Source organism: Cajanus cajan, chromosome 10, assembly GCF_000230855.2.
Source record: "Cajanus cajan strain Asha chromosome 10, NIPB_CcT2T_4, whole genome shotgun sequence".
NCBI classification, from domain to species: domain Eukaryota; kingdom Viridiplantae; phylum Streptophyta; class Magnoliopsida; order Fabales; family Fabaceae; genus Cajanus; species Cajanus cajan.
This window is the reverse complement of record NC_138526.1, coordinates 47241252-47261335: the sequence shown is the minus strand read 5'-3', so window position 1 is coordinate 47261335 and position 20084 is coordinate 47241252. Positions and strand designations below refer to the sequence as shown.

Below are 20084 nucleotides of genomic sequence, written 5' to 3'. Positions count from 1 at the left end.
AGGTAAAAGTTTCGATCGATAAAAAATTATTAAGTTATTAGTATGAGTTTTAAAGTAATTAAGAGAAAAATAAATTAAATTTCCAAATATAATTTTTTTTTCCAAATTTTGTAAACAATTGTTAATAATTAATGTATCATCTTAGTTAAAAAATGTAAATATTTTTTCATGATCATTTCAGTCTTGAATCTCTCTTTTCAAATTACTGAATCGTCTTATAACTTACTAAATATACCGGTTGTGATTGGATTACTGTGTAAAAAGTATTTTACATTGGTGGAACAAATTTTTTTTGTAAAAGAACTAAATAAATATACATGAATAACATAAAAATAATAATAATAAATGTTTTGTCATTTTAAATCATGAATTCGTGAAAATATAGAAAATGACTACTGAATCAGGAAAACTCCATCCCTGAATCCCCTTCATCAAAGAGATGTCTGCCAACTTAATATTAATTGGACCTTTTATTTTATTTTTTGCATTTAATTTGATATATGATTGACGATATGAGGCAATTTTTGCTATTTTCTTCATGAAATCTTGTTGTACTTCATAATTGAAAACTAAATATGCCAACCAATCGTTTTCTCAGCGAATGTGAGGTATGATTGCATTCTTAAGCATCACCAACCTATCACTTTTTTAGTCTGATGTTCAAGCACAAAGGTGGTTCCAATTATATTTCCAAATCAAGCCCGGCTTCCAAAAAAAAATATGAATAATTATAGTTTAAGAATGTATGAGATTGAAATTTTATAAGATTATTTTAACATGAAATCTTTTTGTAAATTTTAAAAGATTTTATAAGAATGTAATCTCTTTTAAGATTTTGTAAAAATATAATGATTTTTGAGTTTTTTTTTAAACTTTTATAATTAAGATTTTATAATATAAATTTTAATAGATTTATATTATAAGAGTTTAGAGAATTTGAAATTATTTTATTAAATTCAAAGATTAATATGGATTTTTTTTAAATTATATAATTAATAAACAAAACATAAATGATAAGATTGAACAAAGAAAAATAAAATTAATAAAATATAGTCCTATATCCTCCTAAATAACATTTTTCTACATATAGTATTTCATATATTTATATTTTTCATTCATGTTATTGAATTTGAATAATATATTTAAATTTATAATAATTATTAATCCATAAATCTGTCAAAATTGACTTGGATTTGTAAGCTGATTCATTGGCTCACTAGGTCAAATTATATTGGGGCTGGTGATAAACACACCTCCACTCTCATATAAACACACCCTCTTTTTAAAAATATATATATAAAATGTCTAAATTACCCTTTAAAAAAATGAAATTCTTAAATTTACACATCCCTTCCCCCACCCTCCTTCCCCGCACCCCACACTTCACACCCCTCTTCTTCCCAAAGCCTCTTTCCGCTCAATGTTATTAAGCAATATACTTTTACAGTCATTCTGAATAGAAAAAAAGGACTAGCCCCACCATAACCAGCATAAGAAAGGCTCTTTTACAGTCATTAGCATTCCGAAAAGTACTTTTACAGTCATTAACATTCTAGAAAGTACTTTCCGGAATAGTAAAATTATTGTTCATATAATTCCGGAAAGAACTTTCCGTAATAGTAACTTTAATATTATGGAAAGTACTTTCCGGAATTATGTAACAAAACATTTCCGGAAAATACTTTCCGGAATAAGAATTTAATATTATGGAAAGTATTTTCCGGAACATTTTTATATAATTCCGGAAAGAATTTTCCGTAACAGTAAGAAGAAGAAGAAGAGGAGTGTCAGAAAGAGAAAGAAGAGGGGTGTGCGAGGTGCGGGAAAAAAAAAGAAGAAGAGGAGTGCCAGAAAGAGAAAGAAGAGGGGTGCGCAATGACGACAGGTGGTCTTGTAAGAGAAAGACTCTTGTTCTATGGAAAGAAAGATTAGTACAAAAATAACTTTTAAAATTGGGGTTTTAAAATCAGTCATAAGGTAGCCATTTTAAAAGTGACGCGGTGACTTGTACTGCAACACAACGGCCCCAGAACGGCCCTTGCTGCAAGCAGAACGGCCTGTACTGCTTGCAGAACGGGCCGTTCTGCAGCAGAACGGCCCGCACTGCAAACAGAACGGGCCGCATTGCAAGCAGAACGGGCCGTTCTGCTTGCAGTACAGCCCGTTCTGCTTGCGGGGAAGGGGGGTGTCGGGTGAGGGGAAGGGGGTGCGAGGAAGGGGGTGTAAATTTAGGAATTTTATTTTTTTAAGGGTAATTTAAACATTTTATATATTTTTTTTTAAAAAGGGGATGTGTTTATAGGAGAGTGGAGGTGTGTTTATCATGAGCCTTATATTGGATTTTTATTTTTAAGCCCAAAAGAGATTGGATCAATTTGTCTTAGTCTAACAAACCAATCAGGTTAAGTTAGCTAGTAAAAATTAAGTTGAACAGGTACTAATGATTTTTTTTCATTTTAAATTACTCATAAAATTATTAAATATTTATTAATTAACAAAAAAAGTATTGATAAACTATACATCAATATTTTATAGATTAAAAAACAGGAGAGAAAAATATTAAAATAAAGAGAAGAATAAGAGATATATGAGAGAGATTAAGAGAGAAAAAATATTAAATAGAGAAGAAAATAGAAGTGGGGGAGAGAGAAAGGGGAGAAAGAGAAAGAGAGAATAAAAAAGGTTGGAGTTTGGAGAGAGAGAAAAAAATAAATAAAAAAATTTACGAAATCTCAAAAAATTCATCTTTCAAAGTAATTTATTGAAATTTTTATATTTTTAAAATCAAAATATTTTTTTAAGTAAAAATAAATTTAATCGAATAACACTAAATTTTGACGTATTCCTAAAATAATCTTAATTGTCTTAATTAAATACTACTAGATTTTGAAAAGTTTATAAAAAAATCTTAATTATCTTAATTCAAATAACACATAACTTTTTATATTAAAAATAAAATTTGATGGAATATCATAAAAAAAATATTATAAAAATATCTTTTTAAATCCTTATATAATACACTTCTCAATATTTGAAGTCTGGATATATAATCCATTCACTTATTATATTATTTTATATAATTATATAAGAGGAGGGATTTATTACTCTAAAAGTAAGTCTATTTATATTTATTCCACTAAATAACTTATATTTTACATAAAATTTTAGTAATGTATTCGATAAATTAAGAGTTCTTAATGCATAGATAAAATTTACAAAATTTTGAAAATTTTGAAAAAATTATTTGACTCTTTATTTCATCAATTCAAATTAACGGATAATTATAAAAATATTTTATATGTTAATTTGTATTAATGAAATAAAGTATTAAATAGTTTTTAATTTTTAAAAAAGTTTGTAAATCTTATTTATGCATCAAATATTTAAGGCTAAAATCCTATTTTGGTCCCTTATAATAATTGTTTGTTTCAATTCAGTCCCATTTTTATTTTTAGTTTCAATTTGGTCCCAAATAAATTAATTGGTTTCAATTTGGTCCTTAATGAATTAATTGGTTTCAATGTGAGATTTCCGTCAAAATTTCTTTAACGGTGTTAACTATTAGCCACGTGGATGTCACGTAAATGCACACGTGGATGCCACTTGGATGACTTTTTTTTTGTTGAAAACACCTGGAACCAGAAAGGCCCGTTCTGGAACCAGAACGGGTCGTTTTGGGTGAACTTTAGGTGTGTTAATTTTGCACCCGGAACGGCCCGTTCTGGTTCCAGGTGTTTTAAAAAAAAAAAACCATCCAAGTGGCATCCAGGTGTGCATCTACGTGGCATCCACGTGGATTTGGTACAAAACATTTCAAACATTGGATTTGATAATATTGTCAATGAAAGTTGATAACTTCAATTGTTAAACAGTTGGGTTATACAATGTATCACTAAAGATAATAGTAGTAGATTTTATTTCATTGTTAGTCAAGCTGGAGTGAACCACTTACTACCAACAACAAGAACCTGTTCTTGAAGAGGTAGAACCTAAAGTAAAGGAAGAGGATAGACAAGACTAACATTTCACCACACAACCACATGCAGAGACGGATCTAAGTTAATCATAGTGGGGATACTTGCCCCCACAATAATTTTTTTCATTTTTTTTATATATATAAAATATTAATAATTTTATAAAATATATATTATTAATTATATTTTAATTATGTTGTTATATTTAATATAATAAATACATTAATATTTTTTATATTTTATTTTATTGTTTAATTATTTTTTATTTTATGGTAAAATTGTAATATTCTAGATTTGTAATACAACATTATTAATATTATGTATATATATATATATTCTTAAAATAATACTTCTTTTAAATTTCAATTACCTTATTTAAAAATAAATAAAATTGGTTATATTATTATTTTTAGAAATAGTTATAATTCATATTTTTTTAGAATAATATTTTAATCATTATATATATATATATATATATATATATATATATATATATATATATGATATTATAGATATTTATAATATTATAATAACATAACAAATTATTTAATATAAATTACATGTTTATTTAATAAATAATTATGTGAAAGTGGGAGAGAGGAATGAAACGTGTACTGTGAACCTTATTACGTATGTGAGTATTATGTAAGTGAGTGATGAGTGAAGTAAAATGGCTTACGTAGGTGCAATGGATTTACGCAGTTACGTGGCAGCAGATATATACCTGTGCAGTGGATTTATATATATGCAGTGAATTGAAGAAGCCCAAGTGCTTACGTGGTATGCCTTTATCAAATATTCCTTTGCAACACTTGTACACGTTATCTAAATCTGCAGCAGTGGATAGCAACTTAATAAATGCTTGAAGATTTATCTTCAGGTAAATATTCTCTTACGCACTTCCTTACATAATCAAAGTAAAAATCACCCCCTATAAATAGTAACATCCGTTTGAACAGACAGCAAGAGAAGAGAACCCCTTATAAATAATAACATCCGTTTGAACAAACAGCAAGAGAAGAGAACGTAAAAAAAAAAAAATAGAAGGAGAAAGTAATAGTACGTGCAAAAGGAAGAGAAAACTGCAGCGTAAGATAATAAAATTCTGATAAGTGTGCATTTCAAGGTAAGGGGGAGGAGAACCTTGTTTCTTTAAAATTTTATTTACTATTATGTTATTTATTTATGTTATTTTCTTGATACATTTATCTAGTGAGGTGCCCCTAACCTCATTTATTTGCTTATTTTATGCTTATTATTATTCATAATAATTATTAATATGTTCATATTGTTTATTTATTCTGTAATAATTATCATTATTATTGGTGCTCTTAATATATTTTAATTACGTATATGTTATTTAATTAAAGATTAAATAATGATAAATTCTCAAATTTATTTAGCGTTATTATTTTTAAATTGATTATAATATAATGTTGTTAAAATATATTTGACTCGTTTTAAAAATAAATATTGTTCTATGGCCATAGAAGATAAAGTTTGAATTATTTATAGCTGGAGGTTTGACCTTGGGGATTTAAATGAGTAATCATTTATGGTAAAATATTTTGTTGACATTTGGTTGGTACTACAATAATGCTCATTTATCTTGACTAGTTACTATTAAAATGATTCAAATTTTATTATTTATTTTTTATGTTATTACATATAATCTTGTTCTTTGTTTAATTAAAAATATTTATTTAATAAGTGTTCTCACTCCTTATTTCTTGTTTTGGAAAAATTTAAATTAAATAAATATAGATGGATGTGTCAGCGATCCCTGCTCCTTTTCCTTCAATTATTTCTGCTGTATTTTCCGGGACTACGTGGAGTGTGGATGCGGTGGCAAACGCAGTCACCTTCAATGGAGTAGCAGTGTCAAGCTTTACTTTCTCCCCGAATCAAGAAATCCCTACCGTAATCGATGGTCCTATAATAGTCACCTTCTTTTTACCACCTGCGAACCATGTGAACCCCATCGTGAATCTGTTCCATTATGGAAGTAGAAAAATAAACACTATGATGTGTAAATAAGCTTGAAATAGTCTGTATTATATAGGTAAGAAAAACAACTACGCGCGTTTTGTAAAATATTGTAATGATAAGTACTTATGATATGATATAATGTATAATATTATTATCCATGTGTTCTTTTAGCTATATATATATATATATATATGTGTGTGTGTATTTATATATATTTATTATTGGGGTTAATATTAATACTATTAGGCGTTATAAAAATTATCTTCATTTTTAATGAAGAAAAAATTTACTTCAAGAGTAAGTCTTGATAGATTTACTCTACTTAATAATTAATGTTCTATATCAAATTTTTAAAAATTTAATTGTTAAATTAAAAAACTTTTCATGTATAGATCAAATTTATAAATTTTTTTAAAAAATTAAAAATCATATGATACTTCGTTAAATTAATTCAAATTAACATATAAAATATTTTTGTTTTAAATGAGTATAAAAATTTAGAGGACATTAAAAGAAAACAAATTAATAATTCTATTATTTTCACTTAACTGGCGTTCTGGAACGGACCGTTCTGAATCCAGAACGGACCGTTCTGGTTTTAGAACGGGACGTTCTGGTTTCAAAACGGCCTGTTCTGACATACTGGTGGTGGGTTAATTTTGCATCTGGGACGTCCCGTTTCAGATGCAAAATTAACGCACCAATAGTGCATCCAGAACGGCCCGTATTTTCAAAAAAAATGGTATCCACGTGGCATCTACCTATGCATCTACGTGGCATCCACGTGAGTCAGGGATGGCAACGGGGCGGGGCGGGTACGGGTTTCATGATACCCGTCCCCGTCCCCGCAAGTAAAACTCATCCCCATCCCCGTCCCCATACCCGTCGGGTATGGATTTTCATCCCCATCCCCGTCCCCGTCGGGTATCGGGTATACCCGTACCCGTACCCGTACCCGTCAATTTTTTTATTTTTTATTTTTTTTTAAAAAATAATATTTTTAAATTATTTTTTTATATTATATTATAATTATAATTAGGTTATTTTTTTATCTCACATTATAATAAATAATCATACATAAAAAAATATTAATTTTTTTTAATATAATTAAATTAAAAGTGAATATTAAATTAAAAATGAGAACGGGGACGGGTACGGGTACGGGTACGGGGCGGGTAAGTACATACCCGTACCCGTACCCGTACCCGATTCAATATATCGGGTTTTACCCGTACCCGTACCCGTATCCGGTCAAACCGGATATTTCCCGTCAAAGTCGGGACGGGTTCGGGTATTACCCACGGGTACGGGTATATTTGCCATCCCTACACGTGACCAACAGTTAATACCGTTTAAATAATTTAGACGGAAGTCCCAAGTTGAAATCAATTAATTTATTAGGGACCAAATTGATATCAATTAATTTATTTGGGACCAAATTAAAATAAAAAATAAAAGTGAGACTAAATTAAAACAAACAATTATTATAAGGGACCAAAATAAGGTTTTAGCCAATATTTAACATCTAAATTACACATGTTAAAATATATATGTGTGTGTTTTGAAACCAGCTCAAGCCTTTCAAATTCAAATATAAAGTTATATAAAAGAATTGACCCTCCACCATTCACCAGATAACGTTCTTCCTCCGGTGCTTATACTTCTAGCTTAAGATCCAAATTTAAAAGGAAAAAAATGCATTATTTCAATTTAAAATTAAAATCAATTTTATTCAAAATCAACTTTTTAAAAATTAACCTAAATATGTACTTAGAGCATGTTTATTCGCTTTCCAATTTCTAAAGTTTTAAAAACTGAGTTCTACCCTTCAAAAAAAAAAAAGCTCAGTTCTAAAACAGTTTTATGTTATTCACCAGTTACTTTCTCATTTAAAATCTATCAAAATTTGAAAATTATTTTCAAGACAATTCTTTTAAAAAAAAAAAAAAAAAAAAAAAACTACTCAAAACGGTTTTATGATATGAAGTTTGAAATCCAACAACAACCGCATCTGAGAGTGTAGATTGTAGAAAAATGCCCTGTTTGGGATGGAGAGAAGAAAGAAAACGAAAGGGAAAATTATGACTTATAGAAGTTGGTGATGCAAATGTTGGCAAGAGACAAGAAAGATTGATTACGGAAGACATATAAATTAGTTTTTTTTTTTTTTTCGTTTACAGAAAATACATAGATAAAGTTAGCAACAAGTCTTCTTAATCGATTATTTTATCATCAAATTGAAACATACCATAAATTCATTGCTCGGTTTGTTTTCATCTCATTGTTAGCTACCTCATGATGAACTCTTTGGCTTGGTCTTTGGTACAATTAACAACTTAGAAATGTAGAAAGAAAAAAACAGAAATCTTACTATCCTCATCCCACCCAAGTTCTCTAACCTCTGCCCAGTTTCTCTGTTTTTGAATTTTGATAAACGGATTGAATCTTAACAAAACAAAAGAAAGAAAATAGAACAATAGTTAACCTTAATAGCTAAATTGCAGTCAAATGTTTACACTAACATAAGAGCACAAAGAATCCGGCTCCGGGAAATAGTCTCTGACTTTGAAATCCTAACTAACAACTACCCTTTAAGCAAACTTCCATCATCATCATTGGATTTCACAATGTGAGGACTAATCACTAATGTAGTTGTTGTTGTTGTTCACTTTCCCAGCTTAGCTTGGACACAACTCTTTCATGTTGTGGAAAATATTCCTACAAGGGTGAAACCAAGTCTCATCAGTTTCAGTGAAACAATGAAGGAAATTAGAAGAAAGAAGAGATAGCATAATTAACAATTACCTCCATTTCTTTTACAAGCTCTTTTGGTGTTGGGGCTGACACAATTATATGCCGTGCATTGGGGCTGATGAACCCTTCCTCAACCGCTTTGTCAATGAAAGACAAAAAGGTGTTGTAGTATCCATCAACATTCAGCAACCCCACCTTTCAAAACCAAAACTTTGGTTTATACATTCGTACCCCACAAAATATGAAGCAATGAATTGTTCATAATTAATTTAGCTTTTTATAAAATAAATAATAAAAAAAGAAGTTTGGAGCATAAGGAGTTTACCGGTTTATCGTGAATGCCAAGTTGAGCCCATGTTATCACCTCAAGGAGTTCCTCAAGTGTCCCATAGCCACCTTTGTGCACATAAAGGATATTTTTTTTTTATCAGTACATAAAGGGCATATATACTATTACAGGCTTAAAAACATGATTACGTAATATCTGTTGGGAACAGCTGCCACCAGCTGCCAATGCCACTTTCGGTGGCTTTTAATTTAAAATTAAAAGCGGGTCCCACATGATAATAAAATAATATTAAAAGTTTAGGAGAAATTACGAAAATGCCATTGGGACTTTCCTATAAATAGGGAAGCTGAAAACCATAATTTTCATCCCAAATCTTCTTCTCTTCTCTCTTCCTCTCTTATACACCTTGAGATCTGTTCTCGGTAGTAGTAGTCTCCTAAGTCAAAGGAGTAAGTTATAGAGAGAGAAGTGTTGTAATTTCCTCCCTTTCAGTAAATAATATTTTTACTGTGGTTATTTTCTCCCTTGTCTCTTTTTACTCATCTCTTGTTTTAGCTGTGAGTAACTATTAAGCCTACTCTGGACCTAACAGTGGTATCAAAGCCACTAGGTTGTTTATTATTCCGCTGTGATGTACATTGGTATAGTGCCGGAGAAAATTCTTAGTATGCTCTGTGGCTGCAGTATTGTCTGATCAGTCACATCAGAAAAGAATTATTCTTGTTACTGGATTTTATCATTGTTCCAGTAGGCGGTACTATTCTAGTGGAAGTTACTTAAGTCGGTTTAATAGAAGAAATTATGGCAGCAAAGTTTGAGATAGAGAAGTTCAACGGGAACAATTTTTCCCTGTGGAAATTGAAGATAAGAGCAATTTTGAGAAAAGACAACTGTCTTAAAGCAATTGAAGGCAGGCCATCAGATATTACTGATGAAAAGTGGAGAGAAATGGATGACAATGCTGTTGCCAATTTGCACTTAGCAATGGCTGATTCAGTTTTGTCGAGCATAGCAGAGAAGACAACTGCAAAGGAGATTTGGGACACGCTCGTAAAATTATACGAGGTCAAGTCACTTCACACCAGAATATTCTTAAAGAGGAAACTCTACACTCTTCGAATGAGTGAGTCCACAACAGTGACGGACCACATCAACAATCTGAATATGCTATTTGCTCAGCTTTCAACAGCTGATTTCAACATAGTGGAAAATGAACGTGCGGAGCTTCTACTTCAGAGTTTACCAGATTCATATGATCAACTCATCATCAACATAACAAACAATAATGTTGTTGGTCGTCTATCCTTTGAGGATGTTGCCGGAGCTATTCTTGAAGAAGAGTCCAGGCGAAAGAATAAGGAAGACAGACTGGAAAGTTCAAAGCAAGCAGAAGCTTTGACGATGATGAGAGGAAGATCAATGGAACGTGGCTCCAGTGGGAGTCAAAATCATGGTAGATCAAAATCTCGAGGAAGGAAGAACCTCAAATGCTATAATTGTGGCATGAGAGGGCACATGAAGAAAGATTGTTGGCACAAGAAGAGTGGAGGAGGGAAGAATTCTGAAGCGTCAACCTCTCAAGGTTGTGTTGCTAGTACCCAAGAAGATGGAGAAATATTGTACAGTGAAGCAATAAGTTCTAGAGGCGAAAAACAACTCCATGAATGTTGGATATTGGATTCAGGTGCAACCTGGCACATGACTCCAAATAGAGATTGGTTTTGTACTTATGAACCAATTTCAGGAGGATCCGTATTTATGGGAAATGATCATGCTTTGGAAATTGCTGGAGTTGGTACTATCAAATTAAAAATGTATGATGGTACTATTCGTACAATTCAAGGGGTACGACATGTGAAGGGCTTGAAAAAGAATCTATTGTCCATTGGGCAACTAGATGATCTCAAGTGCAAGATCCACGTTGAAGGTGGAATCTTGAAGGTAGTTAAAGGCAATTTGGTGGTGATGAAAGCTGAGAAGATCACATCAAATCTATACTTGCTTTTGGGAGAAACGTTGCAAGAAGCAGATGCATCAGTTGCAGCAATAAGTCAAGAAGAGGCAACGATGATGTGGCATCGTAGACTAGGACATATGTCAGAGCGAGGCCTGAAAATTCTTACGGAACGTAATCTCTTGTCAGGGCTTAAAATGGTAACCTTACCATTTTGTGAGCACTGTGTGACAAGCAAGCAACATAGATTACAATTTGCCAAAGTAACTACAAGGAGCAAACACATACTTGACTTGATCCATTCTGATGTTTGGGAATCACCAGAAATTTCCATGGGAGGAGCAAAATATTTTGTATCATTTATTGATGATTATTCCCGGAGATTGTGGGTGTACCCAATCAAGAAGAAGTCAGATGTGTTCCCAGTATTCAAGGAATTTAAAGCACAGGTGGAACTTGATACTGAAAAAAGGATTAAGTGCTTGAGGACAGATAATGGAGGAGAATATACAGATGGTGATTTTCTGGCATTCTGCAAGCAAGAGGGTATTAAAAGGCAATTTACAGTTGCTCATACACCTCAGCAGAATGGGGTAGCAGAGCGGATGAATCGAACTCTTCTAGAAAGGACAAGAGCTATGTTGAGAACTGCAGGATTAGCCAAGTCTTTCTGGGCAGAAGCAGTCAAAACTGCTTGTTATTTGATCAATCGCTCACCATCAACAGCAATTGGTTTAAAGACACCAATGGAGATGTGGAGTGGAAAACCATCTAATTATTCTTCATTACATGTGTTTGGATGTCCTGTGTACGTGATGTACAACTCCCAAGAAAGAACAAAGCTGGACCCAAAATCCAGGAAATGTATATTCTTGGGTTATGCTGACAATGTTAAGGGGTATCGCTTGTGGGATCCCACTGCCCGCAAGGTTGTTGTTAGCAGGGATGTAGTCTTTGCAGAAACTGAACTGCAAAAGGAGCAGGAGAATGACAGCACTATCAAAGACACTAGTATAGTGGAGATAGGAGGAAAGTCTAAAAAGGATGACACCTCTGAAACAGAACAAGAGCATGAGGAACAAGAACCAGATGAAGCCAATGATGAAGAAGTTCAACAAATAAGACGTGAGAGAAGGAGACCATCTTGGCATTCAGACTATGTTATGGCAAGTCATGATGCGTACTGTCTCTTAACTGAAGAAGGAGAACCATCAACCTTTCAAGAGGCGTTGAGGAGTTCTGATGTTTCTCAGTGGATGGCAGCAATGCATGAAGAAATAGAGGCCTTACATAGAAATAAAACATGGGAACTTGTTGATCTTCCAAAAGGTCGAAAATCCATTGGTTGCAAATGGGTCTATAAGATCAAACGTGATGGCAATGATCAAGTGGAGAGATATCGTGCAAGATTGGTGGTTAAGGGATATGCTCAGAAAGAGGGCATTGATTTTAACGAGATATTCTCGCCAGTTGTCCGATTAACCACAATCAGAGTTGTTCTGGCTATGTGTGCTGCATTTAATTTACATCTTGAGCAACTTGATGTAAAGACTGCTTTTCTTCATGGGGAACTCCAAGAAGAAATATATATGCTCCAACCAGAAGGCTTTAAAGAACAAGGAAAAGAAAACTTGGTTTGTAGGTTGACCAAATCTCTGTACGGTTTAAAGCAGGCGCCAAGGTGTTGGTATAAGAGATTTGATTCCTTCATTATTAGCCTTGGTTACAACAGACTGAGTTCAGACCATTGTACGTACTACAATAGGTTTGATGACAATGATTTCATCATCTTGCTGTTGTATGTGGATGACATGTTGGTGGTAGGCCCCAACAAAGATCAGATCCAAGAATTGAAGGCACAATTGGCTAGGGAGTTTGATATGAAGGACTTGGGACCGGCAAACAAGATTTTAGGGATGCAAATTCACCGAGATAAAAAGGATAGGAAGATTTGGCTTTCTCAGAGGAATTATTTACTGAAAGTCTTGCGGCGCTTCAACATGCAAGACTGTAAGCCAATTTCTACCCCACTTCCTGTCAATTACAAATTATCCTCAAGTATGAGTCCTAGCAATGAAGCAGAGAGGATGGAAATGTCTCGAGTGCCATATGCATCAGCGGTGGGAAGCCTTATGTATGCCATGATTTGTACGAGACCAGACATTGCACAAGCAGTGGGAGCGGTCAGTAGGTTTATGGCAGATCCTGGTAGAGAGCATTGGAGTATTGTAAAGAGGATCCTTAGATATATCAAAGGAACCTCAGATGTTGCATTATGTTTTGAAGGATCGGAGTTTTTTGTCAAAGGCTATGTTGATTCAGATTTTGCAGGAGATCTGGATAAAAGAAAATCTACTACTGGTTATGTGTTTACACTTGCTGGAGGAGCAGTGAGCTGGTTGTCTAAGTTACAGACTGTTGTAGCTCTATCTACTACAGAAGCTGAATACATGGCAGCTACGCAAGCATGCAAGGAAGCAATTTGGATTCAAAGGTTATTGGAAGAACTCGGGCACAAGCAGGGAAAAATTACTGTGTATTGTGACAGTCAGAGTGCCTTGCACATTGCAAGGAATCCAGCCTTTCATTCCAGGACAAAGCACATAGGAGTTCAATATCACTTTGTTCGTGAAGTAGTAGAAGAAGGAAAAGTGGATATGCAGAAGATCCATACAAAAGACAACATAGCAGACGTAATGACAAAGCCTGTCAACACTGACAAGTTTACATGGTGTCGATCCTTATTTGGCCTATTGGAGACATAAGCAACATGAAGTATCAATGGTGTGAAGATATGATTAACTTAATCATAATCTTCAAGTGGGAGAAATGTTGGGAACAGCTGCCACCAGCTGCCAATGCCACTTTCGGTGGCTTTTAATTTAAAATTAAAAGCGGGTCCCACATGATAATAAAATAATATTAAAAGTTTAGGAGAAATTACGAAAATGCCATTGGGACTTTCCTATAAATAGGGAAGCTGAAAACCATAATTTTCATCCCAAATCTTCTTCTCTTCTCTCTTCCTCTCTTATACACCTTGAGATCTGTTCTCGGTAGTAGTAGTCTCCTAAGTCAAAGGAGTAAGTTATAGAGAGAGAAGTGTTGTAATTTCCTCCCTTTCAGTAAATAATATTTTTACTGTGGTTATTTTCTCCCTTGTCTCTTTTTACTCATCTCTTGTTTTAGCTGTGAGTAACTATTAAGCCTACTCTGGACCTAACAATATCTGCTACAATTACATATTTTCTTTACTTTTTTTTTCATGTATATATTTTCACAAACCTCCCAATCTTTTGATTTAAAAATTTGGATATTCTCATCAAAATCAGAGGATTATGATCTATCTGTTTCTGCTTAAACTCAACAATTATCTGTTTTTTATTTTTATTTTTAAAATTGGGATAGAAAACTGATCGAATCAAGGGTTCATACTCATTTGGGCCTTTGGGCTTTTTTTCTTTGATATATTGCAGCGATGTTCCAAACTCTCATCTTTGATATTTTTTCTAAATCTCTATTGATAATGTACGGAGTTTTTCTATATTCCAATTCATGGAGAAGTTTTGTTTTATTTGAAGTACGGATCCACCGTAATGATAAGAAAAAAATACAGTGCACCATATTTGTTCAGTGTTAACATTTATTTTTAAAGAAATAATCTTTTTATTTTAAAAATTTATAAAATTAAACATTGATTTTTTTTTGAAAGAAATTGAATGATTCGCGAATCGCGATCTGACGGGGATGTTTGTAAGTTTTTTTGTTTTTTTTTTGGGTAATTAGATGTTTGTAAGAGTTTGTTCTAATAGAATAAAAATGTTTCTTTTTAGGAAAATGAAAAAGTTACATCACTCCCGCATTTCAACACACTATGATTAGAATTGACTAGTCACATGTACAAATTTTGTGGCGTGTAACATTCTGAGGAAGAAATAATGGTACAGTACCCGGAACATTACAGCTGCATAATGTTTTAATTTGAGCATTCTTTGTTTTGCATGCGAGTTTAACAGATACAATTAAGGTTTTTAAGTGGGTTCGTATACATTACGAATTTTTACCTTTTTTCAAGTAAAATCACCAATTCTTTCAACCCAAGACCTCCAATTATTTTTTTTTACTAAATATCTTTCACAAATACGTTTACATCCTTTTATTTTATTAAGAAAAAATAATGGTGGATAGCATATTTATATGTTGTACGAACCGGGTAAGGCAATAAAGGCATCAGAACGCTTAGCCATCTCTGCTTTCCTTTGATGCATGTCTGCTACTGCCTTCACTTCCCCCACTGTTTCTCCAGTCAGCTGCAATGCAATGCAATGCAAATCATCACTCAAAAAACTCACAGTAAAGTAGCAACACAACAACTTTTGCTACACTACAATGCATGCCACGCAATATCACCAACAAACGGAGCAATGCAATCATGAGTGTTGCAGTCCTGCGCCACCACCACAAGTGGAAATCATATATATCACCACCCTTTTCTCCTCGGGGGAACAAAACAAACAAATAACGCCACAACATTAGTTACTTCCTAATTAAAATCAAAGGCAAAAATGCATGCCTCAAGAGAAGGACAAAATGCCTCACAACGGAACACCCCAGATTGCCAGGTGTATTCAATATTCATGGATAATATAAATAATTCATAAATCACCAAAAAAAGGACAAGTGTGAACCAGGCCTCAGATATTGGGATAACAAAAGTATGGTGCAAATTCACTTCAATTATCATCCATGCCAAACAATTCCAACAACCAGCATATATATTGCGGAAAAAGATCTAGATAATTCTCTTTGTCCCCCTGCATATGTGTTCCGTCATTTTCTCTTTCATTTCCAATTATATGCTTCCAAAACACATTAACATTACCTCTCTTGGCATGAGTGTCTTCGGAATAATTCTGCACACACACAAAAAAAGAAACAACACCACAAAAAAATTAGTCGAGTTCAACAAAATATATAAATATCACCACATGAAGAACCTGCTTACCCAATCACATGGCGACCACCCTCGTAAACAGCCTGAGAAATCAACCCCATCAAACCAATGCTGCCCCCTCCATACACCAGATCAATATTTCTTGACACCTTTTCAATTTCAAAAAATATCAGTCTATGTCAATAACTATGAACCTAAGAAAGGTATATAGACAGAAGCACCCCAAATTCATTAAAAAACAGAGAAGTTGAGAAGTGGATTGCGAATCCCAGTATAGTAGTGAAAAGGTGTAAACTTAGAAAATAGAAAGATGAAAAGATACATTAGGAAACAAAAGTAAGACAAATTAAACAAATAGAAAGAGAATTTGACGTAATTCAAAGTCATGAATTAAAAAAAAATCTTAAAGCAGCACATGAGAAATCCAATTCATGGGAAGAAAAGTTGGATGGCATTAGAAAACAAGAGCATCTGAGTGAAGTTTGTTAATTACTTTTTCTGACTATAGAATTGCTCCAAAAGGAAGCAGAAGAAAGAGGAGAGTGAGAGGGGCATTACCAATTCCCTTCCAAGGTCAATAGCAGCATCCTTATAGCTAGTTTTGTTCCCTGGACTACTGCCACAGAACACACAAATCCTCTTGAACTTGGATTGCTTCATCTCTGTTTCTTTCTCCATTTTTCTCTCTCACACACTCAGGTTCTATGTATGTTCCACACCGGACAAAATGGATGAGCGGTTGATGGTGTAAACGCGCTATATATAACGGCAACACACACGTCCTCACCCCATCACCGATGATGACGCTGACTCGCACAACTTGTACGTAGAGACACTGAGCGAGACTTGATCCAATGATGTCTGTCTTTCTACTTTACCATGGTCCCCTCTACACCACCAATCAAATTATATATATATATATAAAAAAAAAAAAAGTTAAAAAAAAATCCGTGGTCCTATCCTATGTGAAGATCATTCATTGTGTTGTGCTTGTGCCTTTTATTAAAGAACATAGGAATGGATGCCCTATTACCTTGTGATGCAAATTTCAATGACTAATGACACCGTTAAGGATATCCTAGAATTTTCAAGTGTCAGTTTCAAGTGAAGCACACATAATTATTTGAGGCCCTTCATTTGAGGCATTGCCGGTTTGTCTAGTACTTTGAGATGTAACTTGTGTGTGATGCTACACTACACACATGAAGTTGACCAAATATTGTGTAATATTCAACTTTGGCATAAATAAATGTAGTCGATTCTTTTAATTGTTGACACGGAGTTTGGAATGCACTGTTTGTGATGAGCTTAAGTTTCTGGCTCCACCGTTGTTGCTTCTTCACATTGTCAATTCTGTTGTGAGTTGTGACATAGGTATCTATCTAGCTTCATCTGAGTTGACTTGTAATCTAGGACTTTATCACATTCCAATCCTTTTGCTGTCCAACTAATCGTGTCCACCCACCAACTCCTATAATCTATCCCTCTCACACTGCTGTTCCTTCTATTTCTGTTACAACTTAAAACTATGTAATTAACGCATCCAAAGTCTTTCATACAGTGCTGCCATTTCATATGTACATCATGAAATGGCATAGATTATAATGTGTAAGACATTAAAGTTCGACAAGGTTTCATTTGCTTATGGTGTGGTGGCCCATCACCTGCATTGTAATGCATGTATGTACCCTTGGCCGGTTTCATTCACTGGAAAAACTTGATGCATGGCTAGGATTAGGAAACATTGATTCATTGCTTTTTATCCATCACATTTATTATGTTAATTAGACAGAGTAGAAGCCACTTACCTCCATTTCATTTTCTATCGTTAAATAGCCCAATCTTGCTGTCCCTATATTTTTCATCCTCTCCACGTCTTTTCATTGCCTTGCTACCTGTAATTAATTATTAATATATACGGAGTGTTCTTTTTCTTTCTTTCTTTTTTCTTTTTTCTTAAACAACAAGCACTACAATTTTTTTTTTTTATATGCATGTCATAAGTATAAGGTACTGAGAAAATAGGTTATGCGGAAATGTGTACAATAAATTTATGCTATTTTATGCTGTTTAATAATGTGGTAGCTTTATTAATTTTTATAATTTTCATAATATTAATGATTTATGATTGGTTGATAGTATTTATGATTGGTTCATAGTATGACAGTGGATGACTATTAAATTTAAGGTTTAAATATAATTTTTTTCATTGTAATTTATCTTTTTTCACTTTTAATCTCTATAACTTTTTTTGTTATTTTATTTTTAATTTTTGATATTATTTCAAAAATAATTCTTATTGTCAACTATTGTTATAAAAATCTTGTGTAACAAACGAAATGTATATTATATTTATTATATTCTATTTCATTATTGTCATTAAATTAATTTAAAAAATTTAGAAAAGTTTTAAAATGCACTTTATAGTAGTTAAATATGTACCTTCACCCTTGTGATTGCGCTTCCCCTCTTTGATCCAAATCTAACATTGCAAACTTAAATCTTCTAATTCAAACTCCAATCCTTCGATAATGAGCATCTGTTGTGCACCACATTGGTGAGATATTGTGTGCTTTGGGCTCAAACCCTCACAATTTTACTTTTGAACACCACAAGTGTGTGTATATAAACTCATGTCCATCCTCTTGTTTGAACGATGTGGGACTATGTTTACATCCCAACAATCCTCCCCTCAAACAAAGAACCACGGTTTACCTCCTCCCTTGCAGCGAAAACTACGAGTATTATCCGATGGTGGCCCACAGAGCTCACTCACGCTCTGAGTGTTTGCACCGCCGCTCCATCATGACCTCCAGCGGGACACGCCTCCTAACCACGGTTTACCCCCTCCCCTGCAGCGAAAACTATGAGTATTATCTGATGGTGGCCCATAAAGCTCACTCACACTCTGAGTGTTTGCCGCTCCATCATGACCTCTTTCATGACAGCGGGACACGCCTCCTAACCCTCCACCTACTAGCCATCATACTCGTCGAGCCGATCACCTGATCAGACTATCGGCTCTGATACCACTCGTTGTGCATCAAGGGGGTTACCACATATATACACATGTCTCTACATTGGTGATATATTGTCCACTTTGGGCTCAAGCCTTCAAGGTTTTGCTTTTGGACACCACCCAAAAAGCCTCTCAACCAATGAAGATAAATGTGTGTATATAAACTTATGTTCATCCTCTTGTTTAAATGATATGGGACTATGTTTGCATCCCAACAAAAACTACTCACAATCCATGATTTTGACAATAATGTTGAGTTTTTCCTCAATGACACTCCTTTTGCAAGGTTGTCATTGATCATCACCTCATCATGGAAGAGTTCGACCTCACGCTACGCTAACCCCCATTGTATAAGAGCTCATATGCCATAAGAGTGTCTACCACTCTGTTGGCACCACTACCAATGTCATCTCCTTCAAGGCAAAGAAATATTGTGTCGATTGACTCAAGATTGTCACCCCATATTGTCATAACAGTGATGAGTGGGACACCTCATCAAAGAAGGGAGGCTAGTGGTGTTCAACTCTGCCACCAATGACAATTAGGATGTGACATTCCACAGTCTGAAAATAATGTGTGTAAAGAGTATGCTAAAGTGGTAATAAGAAGTGCGTTTTGAAACTGTCTAAAAAAAATTAAAATCAATTTATCTATGTGACAATGATGAAGTAAAACATAAGGAATATAACATGCATTCTGTTTGTCACATAAGATTTTTTTTAATAAAAGTTGATGATAATAACTATTTTTAAAACGTTATAAATTTTAGAGATAAAAATTATATTTAAGCCTAAACTTAATATATTTATCATCATATTTTTTAATGATTAAAAGTTTAGTTAATCACCTACGATAGTCTTTTTCCATAAATACGAATTTTCATTCATACTACTCAAATTCAAGTTATTCCTTAAAAATCTGAACTAAATTTTATTTAAACCAACAAGTAGTAAAATAATCTAATTTAAAGCAAAAATAATTTTAAACATATAACATTATATCTATATATATATATATATATATATATATATATATATTAATGATTATGTACAAATAATATAAAGTACTTTTCACTGTTAACCAATTACAATTCATTATTGATTTGTCTTTTTAGTTATTTATTTTAAAAGTCAAAAAAAGTTCATCACATA

The 20084-nt window shown here is 33.3% G+C and overlaps 1 protein-coding gene and 1 long non-coding RNA gene across 3 annotated transcripts; one reads left to right on the top strand and one right to left on the bottom strand.

The window, feature by feature from the left end:
- The first annotated feature begins 4890 nt into the window (after nt 1-4890).
- On the top strand, nt 4891-6133 carry LOC145952767 (uncharacterized). Its single transcript, XR_014430258.1, has 2 exons — nt 4891-5100; nt 5739-6133. It is a non-coding gene; the product is annotated as an uncharacterized LOC145952767 (long non-coding RNA).
- A 2299-nt stretch (nt 6134-8432) lies between these two features.
- LOC109790390 (cytokinin riboside 5'-monophosphate phosphoribohydrolase LOG1) lies at nt 8433-16779 on the bottom strand. 2 transcript variants are annotated; one of them, XM_083066071.1, is made up of 7 exons: nt 16473-16779; nt 15966-16063; nt 15843-15873; nt 15171-15270; nt 9043-9113; nt 8769-8912; nt 8433-8681 (listed from the first exon to the last, which is right to left on the bottom strand). In XM_083066071.1, exons 1-7 carry the CDS (start codon nt 16590-16592, stop codon nt 8607-8609), a joined length of 639 nt encoding a protein of 212 aa, XP_082922197.1. In that variant the 5' UTR covers nt 16593-16779; the 3' UTR covers nt 8433-8606. The 2 variants fall into 2 exon arrangements, with proteins under 2 accessions (XP_082922197.1, XP_082922198.1); XM_083066072.1 differs by lacking the exons at nt 15843-15873; nt 15966-16063; nt 16473-16779 and adding an exon at nt 15371-15834.
- Nucleotides 16780-20084: the final 3305 nt, after the last annotated feature.

Bases quoted from the DNA above. Each gene is read 5' to 3' on its own strand.
- LOC109790390 (XM_083066071.1), bottom strand. From the start codon at position 16,592: ATGGAGAAAGAAACAGAGATGAAGCAATCCAAGTTCAAGAGGATTTGT. The intron at 15,874-15,965 runs GTAAGCAGGTTC...GTGTGTGTGCAG, and splicing joins GGTGGTCGCCATGTGATTGG to AATTATTCCGAAGACACTCA. The intron at 15,271-15,842 runs GTAATGTTAATG...ATTGCATTGCAG, and splicing joins AGACACTCATGCCAAGAGAG to CTGACTGGAGAAACAGTGGG.